At 44.8% G+C, this 19,971-nt stretch overlaps 1 protein-coding gene across 2 annotated transcripts in view; it reads left to right on the forward strand.

The window, feature by feature from the left end:
* The first annotated feature begins 2,605 nt into the window (after nt 1-2,605).
* Nucleotides 2,606-19,971, forward strand: part of DACH2 (dachshund family transcription factor 2) — a 433,444-nt gene continuing 416,078 nt past the window's right edge. For both annotated transcript variants that reach the window (XM_054996424.1, XM_054996425.1), the window contains exon 1: nt 2,606-3,084. In XM_054996424.1, the coding sequence (XP_054852399.1) occupies nt 2,606-3,084 (479 nt within the window). The remainder of the gene's footprint in view (nt 3,085-19,971) is intronic.

Consider the following 19,971-nt stretch of genomic DNA (forward strand, 5'->3'; position numbering starts at 1 on the left):
GCTCCCTGAAGCAGCTCTCGTTTGCATGTAAGCATGCTTTCTCTCCCAGACTCCTCTGCTTGGAAGTCAATCCTATCGATCCCCTCTTTATGTTTAATTAAATTAATCCCGTTTCTTAACACCTGGCTTGCAAGTCCACGTGGGCTTTCCACACATCTCTAAACTCCTTTCCTTGGAAATGAGGAAGTGAAGCATTTGATCTCCAACACGCTTCCTTAAGGCCCTTCTCTGTGGGACCCCACCTTCAGAAGCAAGGTGGGGTCCTCAGACTTTCTCAGGCTTGGTTCTGGGACATCCTTTGCTGTATGCCTGTCCCTTGTGGAGGGGCTGGGGCTCAGTGGTAAAGTACATACGTTACATGCGTAGGTTTAATCCTTGGCATCTCCAGTTAAAGGAGGTTGGGAAAGGGATGTCCCAGCAGATACTATTGAGCTAGCAAGTCCGTCACAGTAAAGGGTAATGGCAAGGTTATGATGTCTGATTTTTCAGCACCAAGGTTTGTTTGATGGCTGATTTTGCAATCTCTGCTTTTATCGGTAACGTTGCCATTGTCTCCCTTGCTGTCATTAATTTGTAACTGATCCTAGTTGCTGTCATTTTATGTTTACTTTTATTTATTCATTTATTTTTACTCGGCAACGGGGACCCAAAGCAACTCACATGGTTTTCCTCTTCTCCATTTTCTCCTCACATGATCATTTGATAAGATTATTTTCTTGCTGGACATACAGTGCAGTCTTATAGGATTCCAGTATAGGATTGTACTGTAACAACTGGAATCGTAAATTCTTTTGTTTTATTCAATTCTTCAAATAGTAGTTTAAAGATCTGTTGTTATTTTGTTAAATGTTCTGAGGATAAAGGGAGGAGTGAAAGAATAAAACATGTTTATTGAGAAGAAAGCCCCCTCTCCCCAATACCGTGGGATTTATTCTCAAGAAAGTATTCTTAAGATTGCAACCTGAATCTGTTTGATTCCAAAGCAGTTTTTCCAATGGCTGTCTAGCTTAGTGAAATAGAAAAGCCGGCATTTCTGTGCTCTTCAGCACAATTCTTAACAGAGTTAGACCCTTCTAAACCCATTTACTTCAGTGGATTTATGTCATTCCGCTAAAGACTGCACGGGAAGTAGGTAATGGGATCTGGATCCACTGGTGAAGTTTTGAGATCTGGATCCACTGGTGAAGTTTTGGTCTCAGGCACAGCCTTAGGAGTCCCATTGAACTCAGCAACTTACTTCTGAGTAATCCTAACTTCCTTCCCAAACACTGACCATACTTGATTTCTTTTTCTGATACAACTCCGAGTACCCCTGTTGAATGTGGTTCTTGCTTGAAGGCTTGTGTTGATGGTTCATTTCTGGGATTTAAAAATAAATAAATAATGAAATTATTGTTTTGATTTGTAAGTTGCCTTGATGATGATATGATGCTGAACCAGGATCTGAAACAGTTTCAGGTAGGCAGGCGTGGGAGTCTGCAGTCCAGCAGTCCAGTGGCACCTTAGATTTTCCAGGATATAAGCTTCTGAAAGCCAAAGTTCCCTTCTTCTGTTATAGGAGTGGGAAAAGACAGGAGTCTCCTATCTTTCCTATCCCACTCCTTGACTCTTGAAAGCTTCGACCCTGAAAACCTTGTTGGTCTCTAAGGTGCTACTGAGCTCAGATCCGGAGGATCTAAAATACTCCAAACGAATAAACAGCTCGGGTCTGGCTCCCTCGTGTCTACCGACGAGGTGGCTTTGGACTGAATCCCAACCCCTCGCTCGTCCCTCCTCTCTTTGCTTTAAACGGCAATCCCGTGCGCGCTTCAACGCTGGGAAGGGAAGCGGCAGCTCCGCGCCACTGAGTTGAGAGCAAGACCCAAGCGAGGCTTATGCCCAAGCTCGGCCTGGCGGAGCGGATATATTGCGGCGGAAGGCGAGCGCGACGAACACGGGAGCGAAGCGCACTCTTCTGCTGTAGCCTGAAACTAGCGGGCGGCGGCTCTCCAGGCCAGCGGCGCGCAGCTCGGAGCGGAGGCAACTTCAGGCGGAAGAAAGTGCCAGCCCCAGCTTAGCCCCCGCTCACGGGGCGAGCGAAGCCATTCCTGCGCAATAGGAACCGCGAGTGACTTCCCAGGGGGGTCCGGAGCGCGCCCAGCGCAGCCCAGGGCATCGCGTGGGGTTTCGCGGCGCCGCTGCGCTCCGCTCCTGCCGGACCCTAAAGGCCTCTTGGGCTCGCCAGTCCCGAGCGCCCCGCCTGGCGCTCGGGCTGCTCCGCCAAGGGCCGCCGGGCCGGGCTCTTGCTCGCCTCGCCCCGAACTCTTCGCAGCGCTCCGGCCCGGCCGCCTTACTCGCGAGCAAGCGAGCGCGGCCGCCCACAGGTGCCGCCTCGCCTCTGCCCGGAGCGCGGCGCATTGGCCGGCGGGCGCGGCGCTCCCGCCCCTTCCCCGCCCCCGGGGCGGCGACTGCGGCCGGCCGGGCTGGTGGGAGCGCGGGCGGCGGGCTGTGCGCTCCTCCTCGCCCGCCCCTCGCCCTCGCCCTCGCCTCGCCCGCCGGGCGCCAGAGCGCGAAAGTGGAGCCGGCCGGGCTGGACGCGGGCGCGGCGGCGGCGGCGGCGGAGAGCATGGCCGTGTCGTCGCCGCCGGCCATCCCGGCGGCGGGCGGCGGCGCGGCGGGCGGCTGCGGCGCGGGGGGCTTGTTCCGGGCCGAGCCGCTGTACGCCGCCAGCCCGGCCGAGTCGCCGCGCCTGGCCGGCAGCCTGGGGCCGGGCTTCGCGGGCGGCGGCGGCGGGCCGGCGGGCGGCGGGGGCAACGAGTGCAAGATGGTGGATTTGCACGGGGTGAAGGTGGCCTCGTTCCTGGTGGAGGGCCAGGAGCTGATCTGCCTGCCGCAGGTCTTCGACCTCTTCCTCAAGCACCTGGTCGGCGGGCTGCACACCGTCTACACCAAGCTCAAGCGCCTCGACATCGCGCCCGTCGTCTGCACGGTGGAGCAGGTGCGCATCCTGCGCGGCCTGGGCGCCATCCAGCCCGGCGTCAACCGCTGCAAGCTCATCACCAGGAAGGACTTCGAAACTTTGTACAACGACTGCACCAACGCCAGGTGAGGCGGGCCGGCGCGGCGCGGCGCTCGGGCGGGCGGGGGCCTGCCTCGCAGGGCTGGTGGGCGGCGCGGGCCGAGCCTGCTCCGGCCTCGAAGCGGTGAAACTCTTCCAGCGCAACGGGCCGGGGAGGGAGAGGGGTTAGTCCGTCGCGACGCAACCTGGTGCCGCCGAAAGTCCGTTAGATGCTCCGGGACGAGAGCGGGGGGCGAGCGGGCCTGGTCGCAAAAGTTAAAGCAAGCGGGGAAGGTCCCGGGTGGGCTTGGCAACCGAGTCCCTTCGCTTTCGGGGCCGCTTTCTGTCCCGCGGGGAAAGCCCCGTTGGACCGCTGGGACTGGCTTCCGAGCAAAACTGGGGCTTTCAGGGCTTGGCTGCCTTGGAAGGCAGCTGCGCCCTGGAGTCGGGCTTTGTTAAGTTGGGGGGGGGGGGCAGAAAACTTCCTCCGGCCCTGCTTGGGTGGAGGCCGGTGGCCGGGCGGGGGCTGTCTGTCCCGAGGAACGTGCAAAGTTTGGAGCGGACAGCACTGCAGGGCCGTCGTGGCTGGAGGGCTGCGGGGCCGATGTTCGGTCTGTGCCCGGACGGGCTGGTGCTGCTTGGCACGGGGGTCTTTTGACGCTGCGTCTGCCGGGCTAAGAATCGCCCTTTCTGGATTGGAGAGACGCTTTGCCGCTCTAGATGAACTTGCTCGCGAGTAGCGCCCGTTGACATCACTTGGCTTGGGCTGCCGCGAAATACCTTTATTTAAATTCATGGCGCTAAGTTGCCTTTCTAGGCGGTTTGGACTCTAGAAACCGCAGGGCTTATCTTAAAAGAAAAGCTGTGATGTTGGATGCTCCCCTCCAGGGTGTGAGGATCTCAGGCCAGGTTCGCACATTATGCTAGGCACTGCAGTGCGCAGATGAACTCTGAGGTTTTTCTTCTTGTGTGTTCTGCAAAGTAATACATCTTAGGGATGGATCAAGATGAGTAGCCGTGTCTGTCTGTAGCAGTAGAAAAGATCAAGAGTCCAGAAGCACCCGTAAGACTAACAAAATGTGTGGTAGGGTATGAGCTTTCGCGAGTTATGGCTCACTTCTTCTTAGGGATGGGGTGGTGGAGGGGAAATGGTGGAATTATTATACTAGGATGCTGGGCTCTGATTGGGACAGTCTTTGGAAGAAAGTCCTGTGGAGTTGATCTCTACAGACTTTCTAAGTGTTCAGGACTGCACTATTTCCTTCCGGGAAAGTAGCTTGCTTTGGAAACAAAGTTTTGTTTTCCAAACAAATAGATTTCAAAGTGGAGGATCTGAAGTAGGGTTACCTGGAAGGAAGTAGGGTTGAAGGCAGTGGGACTTTAAGCTGTTTGTGATCCTGTATCACCTTGTTGCCTTTTAAAGTGATTTTTGGAATTGGAGACAAGAGTTCAATGACTTGATGCAGTGCAGCTCCGGAGAAATGTTCTTTTCCGGGATCAATCCCATTGGATGGGATTCTTCCTGGGAGCCCTGCATGAAGCACTCTGAGCTTGCACAAGGAAGAGTTAAATAGAAGCATAATTTGGGGAACTTTTAAAAAACTTTTCCTCTTTATTTTTCCAAATAAGCTTTTGTTTGCCACCCCCCCCCCTCCAAACTGCACTCCAAATCTTGTACATAAACAAGTATAACGCCATCACAGGCGTTTCTTTCCTTGTGGCTGTTCTTTCTCTCTGAATTTTGCTTATTGCGACTGCTAAACCCTTGATCCCATGCCCGCGTATCCCCACGCCCACGTGCCCCTTCCACATTTGGGGATGCTGTCCAGCAGGCCAAATGACTGTTTTGTTGTTCCTGAGAACACCAGCTGCCCTGCATCTGAGGGCTACAAACAGGGAATCCAGTAGGGTCAGGCTGGAAGCGGGCGCCATGGGAGCATGTTCCATTCAGCAAAAGATTTGCCGAAGGTTTACTGAACCAGCTCCGTAGGCCCATATGGTCATCTCGGATCATTGACCCCTAAACCGCAGAAGCTCAATGGGATTGCGTCCTCATTAGGGTACTCTTTGCCTGACTTGGGGGAGGGGGGTTGGGGCTGAATGAGATTATGCAAAGCAGGCGGGAAAGTGTGTCACAACTTTTTCTAACAATGATATGACAGAGGGGTGTGCGCACACACATTTGGTGTTCCAAACCTCTTGAGGTTGTTTTAAATGTTTGGGGATTATCCCGTCAGCTTGCCCAGGGCGAGATGACTGCCTTGATAACTGGAGAGGACTACATGTCCAATTCGCAGAAAAAAATAGGGTTGGCAATCTTTCCTTTTGCAATAGTTTGGCAGTTGTTTTGCAACAGGGACATGTCGGAAAAGATATATTCCACTGTATTCAGGAGCGCCCGTGCCATTTAATGTTTTCATTACAACTGGTGGGTGGGGGTGTGAGTGGAGAGGGACGTTTCCAGTTAGACCTTTTTATTTCATTGATGAAACTTTCTGTCTTACAATGTCTCCGTTTGCTGGAGGATGGGAATATATTACTTCTGCATGGGAAGTTAAGCAGGGCAGCAAATGAGATTGGGGAAGGGGGCGAATGACAAGAGAGCATTGTGTGGTTAAGAAAAGCATTGCATGTTTATAGACTAACTGTTGCTTAGTATAACTCTAGGATAATCTCCCTTGACTTCGCCCAGTTAGTTAGCAGCATTTGTAGGCTTTGCTCTGCTTGCATTTTCAGAACTAGTAAAGTCTCATTTGCTATTGACCCTTCAATTTGCTGGCAGCTTTCTCTAGGTTTTAGGGGTCCTTCCTTTATGATTGTATAAATTCCTTTCTTTTATAAATCCGCTCATAAGCACAAACCTTCTGGACATGATAATAAGTCAGAAACATGATAGGTCCTAAAGACCGTTGAATCAGATTTTCTTTCGTTTTTTAAAAGTGCCTTCTCTCCTGCAGGGCAAAGCTTGCATTAAAAGCTCCTGTGCTTTTGCAAGTGAGCAGTGTGTGTGCGTTAAAACCACATGGCAGTTTGAGTAGGTCTGCTGTGACTCAGTGTCAGGCAAATGTTTTGCAACTTTTTCTCTGCATTTGCAGTCAGGTGGTTGTTTATCCTGAGACCTCGTTGTTTGAAAAAATGCTGGTCTTTTGTACAATAGCTGTACTCAGAATAGGCTGTGTTCCTCAGAAGTTCTTTACCCACACAGGACTAGGCCTTTGATCGCTGTGTGCTAATTGTTGTTTTGGTAACAGGTACAATTTTACAGTTGTTTCCTGCCAGTTTTTACCCTTTACTCTCACTGTCCAGGGTTGATTTCAATAACATTGGTTTGTCTGTGATGTAATGCTTCTGTCTCAGGACTGTTAACTTTGTAGGTACAGTTTGATCAAATGGGAGAAGATCTCTGGGAAGTGCACATATCTAGTTTTTCTGTAGCAAGTGAATCAGAAAAATACTGCTGTTTTTAAAACTAGCCAATGTTCGAGCAAAACTGAGTCCAAGAACTGCACAACTAGATCTGTGTACCCAAAGTGGTTTTTTTGACTTTCAAAAAGTAATTTGTAATATGGGGGAAAGGCCTGTGGTTTAAAGGGGGAAAAGTCATGAATGCTACCAGGAATGGATGCATCTGAAGCACCTGTTTGGATGTTAACTTTGAGTTTGGCTCCACAGAACTTGACTTTGGAGCCGCCCTTTCCCCCAAAGCCACATGCTTTGCAAATAAGAATACACAACTGCACAGAAATCACTGGAAACTGTAGGGCTCCAACCGAAGTCTTTTGCAGTTGTCACAACCGGTTTGGTTCTAGCTTAGGGCTGCGTTGCCTTACGAAAGCATCGTGGCTCTGAGTAGAAGATGGGTTTGGAGGTGCAGAGACATTGAGAAAAAGCCAATTGAGGGGGCTTTGGAATTGGATGGAGGGATGGACCCACATGATTGGGTGGCCTGGAAGAAAGATAAATTGTGGAGAATGGAACAGTGTGAACTGTGAATGATAAAAGAAATTAACTAGTGGAAAGAAATCAGCAAAAAAGGCATTCAGGAAGAACTGTGCTGTGGCTGTGTATGTCATATAGAATCTGTCGTAACAAATCTTGTGTTTTTTTGGGGGGGGGTCCTTCTAGCTATTTCCACTTGTCCTGTAACTCTGGTACAGGGCTGTCTTCAAACAGGCTCTCAAGTTCTTGAGGTGTTTGTGAAACAACCTGTTTCCTGAGCAAGTTAAAAGAAAGGGAACTACTCTGTTTTAATATTATGCATTGTGCTGTTGTAAGGTTGCCTGTTTTAGTGTTGTTTTTAACCACGGTTAACAAATAATTAAATTCATTAAAACAAATAGTGCAATGCCAATAAACCATAGATGTTGGAGTTCTCCCTTCCTTGGGTCAGTCTATCTTAATTAGGCCTGTTCATATGTTACTAATTAAATGTTGTGTTCTTATATACGGGGTCAAAATTTGTAGAGTTATGTTCCTGCACCTGGAAAGGTGACCTTATTCATGATGTCATTGGGCGCTCGGGATAAATCTTTGCGTATGCATTCTTCCAAAAATACCACTCAGTCATTTGCATCCTGCTGTTTTTGGGTGTACATTCTTTTTGGCTATGGAGATTTCAGATGGTCTTGGTATGAAATTGACTGCAACGTTCTCTTTGAAATGGCATTCTGAACCTTTTTTAGCCAAAGGGAGAACTTTGATTTAAGCAAGAGTGTTTTTATAAAAAAAAGAAAAGAAATAAAGGTTCCCCAAATCTTAAATGTCTTGTATAAAAGTCCCATTGAAATTAAGAGAATTTTGTACTATGTTTAAAACTGCTGTGGTAATCTGTATATTTTCCACTACTTGCTTTTCTGCTTTTTTGGACTGGCCACAATTATTTAAAATGATAGCGCAGTCTTGAATTTAGCCGATTACTGCCTTATTTATTCTTGCGATCTTTCTACGGCAGGGTTGGTGTTGTAGGGTACATGATAACGTTGTATTTCCCAAAAAAGTCCTACTCCTTGTCTGTTAGAGTCGCCTGGAATTATTTCCAAGGATCTAGAACTTTGTAAATGGTTCATATTTAAAGTCAGCAAAAATACTTGGAAGGATGCCCTATTGAAATAATAGGGGCTTCTGAGTAAACATTTATGTCTCTAAGTTTCAGGAGCTGGGCAATAGGTATTAAAACAATTTGGGTACAGTCCCAGTTGAATCTTCTTTCTAGATAAACATAGCCAAGGATTTGAGAGTAGCTGCCGTGTGTTAACTCACATCTCTGAAATGTGTGTTGATGTTGAATGTCGAGAAATGCTCTTTTCTAATACAAGAGAGAAAAGTGTTTGAAAGGAGAGAAACCACCATTCAGTTTTAAAAATGGCTAACTTTTGCATGCTCCTTCACTACGCAGGAGCTTTTGTTGGAACACATTTTTGCTTTGGACACACTTGATTGTTTTGCATTTGGTTGTGAAGCCTGTTCAGAGAAGCCCTGCAAAGTCCGTTTGGCCGTTTATATTCAAGGAATGTTGTCAGAGTTATAATTAGGGCATTCTTGTCACATGCCACTCCACAGATTTTAATATGCGTATTGACCTGTAATGCCTTCTTACCAAAAAGGCGCTGGTTTTTCTTTGCTGACTTTGTTCACGTAGATTCATACTTTCCCAAAGATGTTAATTAAATAACTGATTTTTGAAAAAGGCTTGATATTATTCGGGAAAATATTAATTTGCTACTGGATGGGACTCTTGGTTTTGAGCTAGCGTAATGTAATGGTTAAGAATATGTGGTGGGAAGTCCCTGGTTGCAGTCTCGCCTTAGCCACCATTCTCTTACCAGTAACCTCTTTTCTGCAGAATGGGCATAACCTTATGGGTCTGTTGTAAATTTGAGGAGATACAGACATTTGACATGCATTGTGGAAATTCTGTTACTGGTGCAAATGTTAAGTGTTTAGAGGGAGAGAGGACACCCCCCCCCCCCCACACACACTTCTGAGAGATAACAGAAAAATATTTTGAACTTATTTGCCTTTGAATATCTTACAGGGTTATTTTTAGGGGAAATCTGAAGGAACAGTGATTAAAAAATGGTGTCGTTTCCAAGAGCTCTAGATCTTTTCAGCTGCAGTTGAAATGCTGCCCCCCACCCTTGCAAGAAAGGGAAATGTTTGTGCATTTTTGTCTCACATTTGAGTTTTTATAGAAGCATTTTCTTAGCAAATCTTCCTCCTCCCCAGCGTCTCTTAAAGGACCCGTTCCCCTTTCTGTGCTCTTAAAGCAAATAAATAAATAAATAAAATAAATAAAATTAGGCATTAACAGCATTCTTGCAACATATTCAAAAGGTCTTTGGAATAATTTCTTCTCTGTGTGTTTCCTCCCTTTCACCGTCTCAGCCTGCAGAAGAACTCTTCAGTGTCATTTCAAATCCTCCAATTCTGAAAAGAATAGGCGGAGGGGGGGGGCGGATATAAAATACAGACACACATTTAAACTCATTGGCTCTGGGAAGGGAAATGAAGCATTTGCCCCCAATAAGCCTGATTGTGGAACTGCATGCAAATTGTGTTTTGATTTATCTCTTTTTGCACCTTTTTTTCCCATTTGAATTGATCTTGCATTAATTTTGCCAAGCGGCTCTGTGAGGCTGCAGATGTTGCCCTGTGTTTAATAAATCAACGAGACGGATCAGAATGAATCACTTCAGATAGATTCTCTGCTCGGTTTGATGTCTAGATGTTATTCTTAGCTTGTTATCCTGACAGATGCGTTAATGTTCCCATACATTGCCAGCAATGTCAAAGAGACTGAAGCTTTTAAATTGGCGGTAACCTTTCTTTCTTTCTTTTCTCTCCCCAGGTTTTGTAAAGGGTGGGGGGGAGAACTCCTAAACTGTCTTTTTAGCAAGATGGGGAAAACCATAAACAGATTATTTAGGGGGAGAACACCCCCCCTCACATTTAACTTCCTAATTAGCCCGGGACAGAGTTAAATTAGTAGAATTTTGTACTGCACGATTAATTATTCTTTGCTCGTGGAAATCAATAGACAAATCTAAATATAGTGCAAGGTCTTTTAATAGAATAACCATTTTCTCAACATTAATATTTCATTGCAACTGAGGATAAGTCAGAGAAGGCTTAGTATGTTAAAAATGTCATTGCAGGGAGGATTTCATTGTGCCAAATTGATGGCAGGAAACAAATACCTTTTCTAATTTTGCTGTGCGTGCATTTAGATTTCTTAGATTGCTGCCGCTTGAATTCATCTGTTACAGGCTCATTAAAAAAAAATCAACAGCCAACAACATGGTGGAATATAAAAGAAAAGTTGTTGACTGGCATTTCCTGATAATTTTTTCTACTGGAGTGGAACTTTGGGATCACAGATCATAATGTTGCATAAGTGTCCTGACATTTTTTAAGAGATTGTTTTATTTCAAATTAAGGCATGTTATTGGAAATGCGGGAAGGGGGATGTCTTCATTACTGCACAGTAGCATTTCGCCACACTGTATTAAATTCTATTTATTGCCAACGTTATAATATTTTAATAGTCTCTCTGGATTTTCTTTTGTGGGGCTCATGATGAACATATGGGGTAGCATTGTTGTACAGGAAATCCGCACTGGTTGGTGCTAAGTAACTTGGGACATGGTTGAGCCGCAGTTAAGAGTCCTGCGTGATTTCAAAGAGATTTGAGCACCTGTTTGACGGTGCAGTCCTAAGCAAAGTTACTAACAGATTTAGAAGCATGTAATTCTGCTTAGGATCGTACCACAAAACATATACTGAAATCTCTCTTTGAAATCGCTCAAAACTCTTCAAGTGTAGCTGGCTAGGGTTGAACTGTAAATCTCTCAAGATAGAATTTATGGGACCTTAAAGTGCTGCAGGTTGGTCGGATCAAATGCTCGTCTTCAGATTTTTTGATCTGAATCCTTGATTTGCACTTGTTGCAACTAACTTAAGCCCTGAATCAGTTGCCCTTTCTTACAGTTGTGTTTTGCAGCCAATTCCAGTATAAGAAGTAAAAGAAAAGCGGTTTATAAACAGAGCAGTTGTCCGCATGCTCTGACCTCCTCTTTCCAACAGCAGTCAACTATTTTCTTCTGGGAAGTGGATACTTGGGCATGAAGTTAAGAGCCCTTCCGGCTGTTTGTTTCCCCTCCCCTCTGTGGCAGCTGATATTCAAAGGCACACTGCCTTGGATCATGGATGTTCCATTTAGCAATCATGAATCATATCAATTAACACAAGCAATGAGCTTGTAATAGGAAAAAACTTTCCTGTTACTTAAGAAACCTGTCATTTGCCCAGTATGTAAGAGATGTTGTTAGGGGGGGAAACGGTCAAATATTTCCCTTTCTGGTTATATGCCATACAGGGTTCTTCATGAACTTAGTTCACACATTTATTTTGTACACTTTTTGTAAGAGGCGCTTACACATTTATCTGCTTGGAGAGGTTTGATGTATAAAGGGGAAGCGCACAGTTCTAGCCCTCGGCCAGGTTTTGAATCTCTGCAAGGCATTTCAGTGTGCAAGTTTTATAACTTAAGGGGCACAGCATGAATGCTTTATATTTTGGCATATGTTTTATGAATATAGCTTTGTTGTGTTTGTGTGTGTGTGCGTGGGGATTGCTCCTTTTGTGTTTTGAATAGACTTCAAGCGAAAACATTATAAGAGAACGGGGATTCAAGTTTTAGCTGAAGAATTTTGTGAGAAGTCTAAGCTTTAACTAGAAATCCTGATGGGGGAAAGGTTTTCTTTTTGGTAAGTGATCTGAAATGTATCTTGAAATTGAATTCTATCTTCAATCCTTCTAATTTTTATTTATATTAATAAAATGCCTAATGTGCTAAGAGCTATAGGATACACCCAGTTCCCGTTTAAGGTTTACGATTTATTTACAGCCGAGACACACAAAGTAAGCATTTGGATAGTGAAGGAATCTCCCAAGGTTTGCTTTGTCAAAACTTTTGTAAAGTATCTGATTCTGTTTGTTTTAAACTGTGGCAAATATGCCGTGTGTTAGGTAACGATATTATCCATAAATACCACTTAAAACCTGAACAAAACATCTGCTCTGTATTCTCTCCTCAAACTTCAGATTTGTCTCTGCATTGTCTTGCAATGAAACTGGGTTCCAGGAAAGAATGAGTAGCTAATGAAACGTGCATCTTCTCTGAGATCTTGGAGTGTGGCCACAAATTATTCTTAATGTTTGCATCTCCTCCATTGCCAACACATAAAAGTTACTTGTTTGCTTCATTTTGCATCTCTTTTTTGGTTCTGATCAGAAACCTATTTCTGAGACCTTGACTTCCGAAATGGGTCATCGTTCTTGATGATTGCTTTTTGATCTCTGTCCGCAACAGCTTCAAATATTAAAATAGAATTGCCACCACGCATATCTGTTTGCTTTTCCAAATATATAAAGCCGTGAAGGCAGTCAATAAGTTGGGTTTGCACCTTCAGCTGTCCTTTAGAACTTTGGCGGCATGGATGCAAACGGCATGAATGCAAATAGCTATTTACATCCGAGTAAACACTGCAATCCTGTGCATGATGAGGCCGCTGAAATCTGACTAATGGGAAGGGAACCATGTGCGGGATTGCAGCAGAAAGTGTCAGTTTTTGCCTTCATTATGTCTCTCCTTATTCTGAACAAAATCCTCACTGCTGCTTTGTCTTTGCCTACTAGTTTACACAATCCAGTTTTGAACAAAAGCTTGCAGTTACCACAAGGGCAAAAAAAGAAATAAATTCCTTGTTATTCTACCAGTAGACGCTTTGAATGAAAGTGCTTGGAGAGGCAACTCCGGCAATGCGATTCTGTCGTTATTTGCCATGTATGTGTAAGAGATTTTTTAAAATGTGTTTTGATTAGACGTGAATTACCAAGTACAACAGCTAGTGTAGCATGTAATGATTCCCAATGATTCAGATTTATTCTGTGTGATGTATTAGAACTGTCCCTTGGGGCTGTGCGGTTTTGATCTCGGTGGCCGCCGGTAACGCATGCTTTTTGAAGGGCAACTTCTAGAACTGGGAGACATTCCCCACTGATTCTACGTCTTGAGAATTAGAGATATTAATCTCTGCAACAAAGGTTGTTTTTCTGCCCTGAAAGGTACTAGTAGTTGTGTTTATATCTCCGTAATTAATGTCACAGCTATATTGCTTCCATGTGTCTGCACTTTTTGCATGAACTTCTGTGTCACTTTTCCACCATGTGAGTATAAGGTGATTATATTTCCAATGTTTGTACAGTGTTTTGACCTTCTAAGCCTGCTTTGCTTTGCACCAGACACAGATCCATGGTTGAGTTGTCTGAATTGCAGATAAAACCCCAAAACTTGAGCCAGGAAGTAAATTGATTGCATAACACTGTATTCCCTGTACAGGATCTGGTGCTTAAATCTAAAACTCCTTCGTTTAATATTGCTCTGTAAACATTTAAGTTTCCAAACTCTTCAATTCCTGTTGTGTTCAGCGATGGTATCAGGTTCTTTGTTACGGATATCTGGTAACAGCATTTAAACTTCATTTAGACAACATGCTATTTATGTGTTGGGTTAAAAAGGAAAAGAGTAATATTGATCTGTCTGTGAATTAAAGTTTTTGAAATCGGCAACAGCTCAAACACAAAAGCCCCCCCCCTTTATGATTTCTCAAGCTTGCCATTGATCTACCGGTTTTATTGCATTCATTATTTATTAAAAGAATTTGCAAGCTAAACATAACGTTAAGCTAGTTTGCACACAGGGACGGCACTTAGGAAATTGGATAGAGATTGCATTAGAGATGAACATCTGTGCTGTTTTTCCACTTGTGTATTTATTGGTTTGTATAAAAGGTGTATTGGATTAACAGTTATAAACCGTTATGGCCTGAAGCATACTCACTGGCTCTCCCAGACCCTGGGCAATTTGCAAGTTGTTTAGAAGTCAGCTTTCTTTGTTTATCGTAAAACATAAGACATTGCAATCCCAGGCTTACTTTCTTCCTTATTAATGCTTCTGGTTTTTTTTGTCGCAGCATGAAACTCAGGATCTGATTATGTGATACATTCGATAAAGTGAATGATATATTGGGGTGGATCCAACCATCCTCCACATAGCCTTCTTCCAGCCTGAGGAACCTTCCTCCAACTTAAGTGGCTGTTCTTCCGGTGGAGAAAGGTTCTTTACCCTGGATGAAAGCTTCCGAAATGAGTCAAAAGTAAAGGTGGGGTGCAAGTATTTTAATAAGCAAATACACCGACTGACTTTGCTTGGTGGATTGGGTTAGGCTCCAGCCCATTCATTGTACTGCATGATAGGCTCATACCCAGGAAAGTTTGAAACCTTCCCCTAACTTAAGTGACTGTTCTACTTCTGGAAGGGCCACTGAAGTGTAGAATGGCTTCAGATGCTGCAGAGCATCGTGGTAGGCTACAGCCTGTAATAATCCCTTGATGGAAGTGGAGAGAGTGCCCTCAAGTCCTAGCTGATTTATGGCGACTCCTGGTGGGGTTTTCATGGCAAAAGATTAACAGAGGTGGTTTGCCCTTGCCTGCCTTGACAACCCTGGTCTTCTTTGCAGGTCTCCCATCCAATTACTAACCAAGGCCAACCCTGCTTAGCTTCTGAGATCTAACAAGATCAGGCTCACCTGGGCTATCCAGGTCAGGGCATGGTGGCTTTGTCAATTAGTTTGCAACACTGCAGAAGGGAAGTTCCATCTCAATTTTGTGATAGAAAACAAAAGCATGCGTTATGTTTTTGAACGTTTCAGGCATTTCAGTGATTTTCTTTCTGTTTGCTTACTGTTTTCTGGAAAGAAATCTCAACTTGGAACCAGTTCCTTTATCTTCAAAAGACATCATCAGAATATGTGCCCCCTCCCCTTTTATTCACACAATTCCTTGAGGTAGGTTAGGCTGAAAGATGGTGACTAGCCCAAGGTTACCTAGTGAGCTTTGTGGTGGAGTGGGATTTGTGCCCATGTTTCCGGATCTTAACAAACTTTCTGGGATATATTCCATTTCATCACAGGAAAAAAAATATACTGAGTAAACTGGACTGTGTGCATTTATTTCAATGTGGCATCTTCTGGTCCAAAAACCTTCTATTTTTATTGGGTTCCAATAAATAACAGTATTGCCCGTTTCTTGGAATGTTTTCTTTGAATGTTATGAGTATATGAATGAATGTATTATACTGAATCAGATGACAGGGTGATCTAGCTCAGTGTTGCCTACCCAAATTGGGAACTATTCTTCAGGAACTCAGGTAGAGAAAAATCTTTTAATGGTGCTAGAGATTAAATCTGACACCTTTTGTATTCAAAGCATGTTCCCTACCATTGAAGCTTGTATGAATTGCATGTTAGAGCCGGAGACATGTACCATTTCTGGGAAGATTTTGACATTTCTTTCCAGAAAGTAATGAATGAAAAGGGCGGTGGTCTGAAATATTTCTAAAGAATGTTGCTTTGAATGCATTTGAGCTTATTTCCACTCTTGCTGTGGAAGGGTGCTTTCAAATGAAATCTTCGCGGCTAAGATTGGACCCAGTAGCATTGTTAAAAGTTCTCTTTTAAAAAAGGAGCGGGATGGCTAATAGTAGCCTCTTTAGAACTGGGGACATAAGTCCTCATTTCCCGCAAAGTCAAGCTGAAAGGCATGGAATTGGCTTGTATGTGGCTGTTTGCACCACTCGTGTTTTGGTCAGTGTGGCACCTTTTTTTAGTCCTCACCATGCCAAAATAAGTCGGAATCATGAGTGCTTCTTGTCATCAATGCCTTTCCTTCCTCCTCCTCCTTCTTCTTTGCACATGTGCTGAATCGCAGCATTGTTGGAGCGCTGGATCAGCCTGATTTGCTGATTTGCCTGTGCTCCTTTTTTTCCTCTTCAGGAACTCCACATGTGATTGGCTGTGAGCATCGCCTATTGCCTGTTGGCCAGCCAACAGTGGAATCAATAGAGGAAGTGGGAGGTGGCAATTGGAGCATGCACTTGAATCATTCGCACAGACAGGGAAATGTTCTTTCCCAGGAACAAAGAGAAATAATATTTTTTAAAAGGAATTTTATTTTGAAGTGCTCATCTCATTGGAGCAGCAATCCATTGCTGGCAGAATTCCATTCTTGCCTCCTTCTCTGTTGCACCCAAGCATCTGTTTCTCCACCTTGGGATAAAAAGATAATCTAAAACTCGATATTAAAATATTTATTTCTGGTACCTAGATATTTAGCTCTGTATACAATATTCCTACCTATGCCAAAGCAAAAAGAATAAAAATGGAACTTTCCCCTGCGTGCTTAAACTTTTTTTTAAAAAAAAGAGGGAAGGGGGGAAGGATGGAAAGGAGGGGAGAGGGGAGTGGCTGGATAGATGAGAGTAGCCAATCAGTGCAGGGGCTGGCAAGGGATGGGAGAGGGAGGAGAGGGTGGAACACCCAAAAACAGAATACATGGGGAAACAGCTGACCACAAAGTGGATGTTTTTAAAAAGTTGGGGTAGAAGTGCTCCCAGAAAAGCCATGGAAATGCCACATACTGGCCAGAGTGACTACTCATGGTGGCAAATCTGGTGCAGACCGTCACAAAAAAAAAAAAGCTGCAGTGTGGGAACTGAACTGGCGAAACTGACCCATGCAGACTTGGCTGTGTCCCACTATTCTCCTTTTTAACAGTGGGATGATAATTTATACAGGGGAAAGATAATCAGTAATCTCAATCTGTGTCCAGTGATACAGTTCATGTTTTATCGGCTGCCAGCTAAATTTTAATGGAAAGGAAAGCATTCCCTTGTTCTGCTGGGTTGACCACCTGAAGCTGCCTTAGATTCAGTCAGACCCTTGGTCCAATTTAGCCTTGTCTACTCAGACCAACAGTGGCTTTCCAGGATCTCCGATAGAGGTGTTTCATTTTACCTACGGTTTGGTCCTTTTAAGTGGCCATGGCAGGAATTAAACCGGGAACTTTGGCATGCGAAGCAGATGCCCAACCAGTGAATCGCAGTCCTACTTCTGCCATAGGGTTGTGTAGGGCTTCCCCTGGTTTCCTCTTGTGACCGCAGAAGTGGCTTGACATTCCAGTTCTTAGATGCGCAGCCTTTTATTCCAGGCGAGGGAGATTTCTCTTAAGCCGTCACAGGCGTTCATCCACCCAGTGGAAGTCGGAAGTATCACATTGTGCTGGTTTTGAAGACTCCCCTGAGGGAAGAAGGTTTCATCCTTAACCTTGGCTCACTAGTGGAGCACATGCCTTTCCTGGAGAAAGTCCCAGGTTTGGTCCATGATATCTCCAGTGAAAAGATTTTGGAGAGAAAATGCTGGGAAAGACCTTTCTGCTTTGATGCCCTGGAAAGATTTTGCCAGTCAATGTAAACAGTACTGCACTAGATGGACCAGTGACCTTACAAGTTTTCAGGTTGCTAAATGTTCCCGTCTCGTCTTGGGTATGAACTTCCCAGTGAGACTTCCTGTGAAGTTAACAGGGCTTTCTTCCACTTCCTAGTTTACTCCCCCCTAAACTTGCTAATCAAGCCTTTTGTGTCCATCAAGAATGCTTTTAACAGGTGTTGCATTTCCCTTGTGTCGCACTTGACGTCATTGCTTTCTGCAGGGTTTCAGATTTTCAGGAAACATACTTTCTAGCCTGCCCGCTAAGCTGAACCATAAGACAGAGAACCAGGCTTTTCTATGGAGAACATCCTAATTAAGAACGCAGTCTAAAGAACAGCAGGGTTCCAAGCTTGCTTGGAGAAAGACTTTGAAGTGGTTTCTGTATGTTTTCGAGGGATCTCAAATTCTCCCCCCTAGTGAGTCAACTGTACGCAGCTGGTTCGACATGGTCACGATTGGTTTGGTGGCACTCACAGAGTGGTAAGCGGCAGTACTGCAGCCCAAGCTCTGCTCACGACCTGAGTTGTATCCTGGTGGAAGCTGGGTTCAGGTAGCCGGCTCAAGGTTGACTCAGCCTTCCATCCTTCTGAGGTCGGTAAAATGAGTACCCAGTTTCCTGGGGGTAAAGTGTGGATGAGGCAATGGCAAACCACCCCGTAACAAAAGTCTGCCAAGAAAACGTTGTGATGTGATGTCCCCCTGTGGATCAGTAATGAGTAATGATTTGGTGCTTGCATCTTTACCTTTATCCTAAGAGTATGCGCAAGTTTAAGCTGGCTTTCCTCCCAAACCAGAATTCACTTTCCTCATGCTGTGGTCATCGGCTTGCATTTTAGGTGCCTCTAGCTAGCTGGAAACGTATTTTCATTTCAGGAATATTGTGTCTCCACCCTGGCTCCATATATATAGCAGATTGCATTGTCTAATCACAGATTACCCAGTTAGCCTTTGTCTTTCCCAATAGCAGTACTCCCCCCCCATCACTGCTTATTATTTTTGTAAACTACTGCTTATTGCTTGCTTTATATCCCCCCTTTCTTTCAGCGTGGGACTCAAGGCAGGGATACTGAGAAATCTCCCATGCAGCTGAGAGGAGGGGCTGTGGCTCAGTGGCAGAACATCTACTTGGTATGAAGAAGGTCCCAGGTGCGATGCCTGACAGCTCCTGTTTGGAAAGGGGTAGCAGTAGCAGGTGATGGGGAGGACCTCTGCTCGAGATCCTGGAGAGCTACTGCCAGTCTGAGTAGACAGTACGGACCTTGACGGACCCGAGGATCTGATTCACTAGAGCAGACCCAAAGCTGCTGTATTATGTGCCTTCAGGCCTATACCTGGGCCTCCGTATTTATTTAGGCGTTTAGATATTTGTACCCTGTTTTTATCCCCAATGGGAGATCCAAAGCAACTTACACCATCCCCTTATAGTATCAGCCCTGCAAGGTAGGTTAGGCTGAGGGAGTGACTGGCCAAGGTCACTCATTACGTTTCTACATCAGTGTGGAGATTAGAACTCGAGTCCTAGTTGAACACTTTAACCACTACACCCTGCTACAGTTGATCTTTCTCTTCCGTGTATTTTGCCCCCCCCCCACCTTTGGAAGAGTAGAGCTCACAGCTGCCTTAGTAGTGTCTGAGTACGCAATATTGATTGATTTTTTTCAGAGTGAGGTTTGGATATGGCCCTAGTCTGTTTATAGTTTGAAGCCATGAATTTATCTAAACCAGCGCTTTCTTGGAAGGGCAGTGAAGCAAACCTGGTCTCTTCTGCCTCACAGGTGGATGCAAATGTTTTGCTAGCACAGCTGTCTTCATCAGGGCAGGATACGGTTCGCAAATCTCTGTGAGTCGTTCACAGAATGCTTAAGATCGGGGAGGAGGAGCTGTGGCTGGTGTGCTAACCATCTGAAATAAATCCAGCTAAAATCTTCAGTGGCCTATAATTGTCCAAGGCAAGAGGTGGGGCATACAGTTCACTGTTTCTTTAGGGTAATTCATATTAATTTTTAGGAGGGCCGAAACATTATTCATCGTTTTTGGTTGACTGATTGAAATATGTCCCACTCCGACTAATCAGTGGTGTTGAATTTGACAGCAAAGGGTGTTCCTTTTTGGGGGAGTGGGGGAGACATTTTGGCTTGTGTAGTTTTATAATAGGGAATGGAAGAAAAACGTATTAAAGATGACCTTTTCTTCTAACAATGATTGATCGGTCGCTTTTTGTTTCTTAAACTGTGAGTTGCCTTCTGTTGCCTGGGTGTCTTTAAAACGGGATTGATGTTGAGGCTTCACTAACATTCATATGTAAATAAAGTCAATACATTAATCCGTTGATTGGGTTTATAGAGGCAGTGTATTAAATATAAGCATGAAGTGTTTTAAGTGCTGGTGTCCTGTGGAATTTTGCTTGAGGTACATGGTAGATTTATTTGAACAGTTGTGGAGAAAGGTAATAAATACGTGAGCATACGAAGGTTTAGAGTGTCTGTATAGGAAGTGGGTTGAAATCCCACTCTGCTATGGAAACTTACTGGGAAACTTTCGACCACT

The sequence above is a fragment of the Eublepharis macularius genome, chromosome 13 (genome assembly GCF_028583425.1).
Source record: "Eublepharis macularius isolate TG4126 chromosome 13, MPM_Emac_v1.0, whole genome shotgun sequence".
Classification (NCBI taxonomy): domain Eukaryota; kingdom Metazoa; phylum Chordata; class Lepidosauria; order Squamata; family Eublepharidae; genus Eublepharis; species Eublepharis macularius.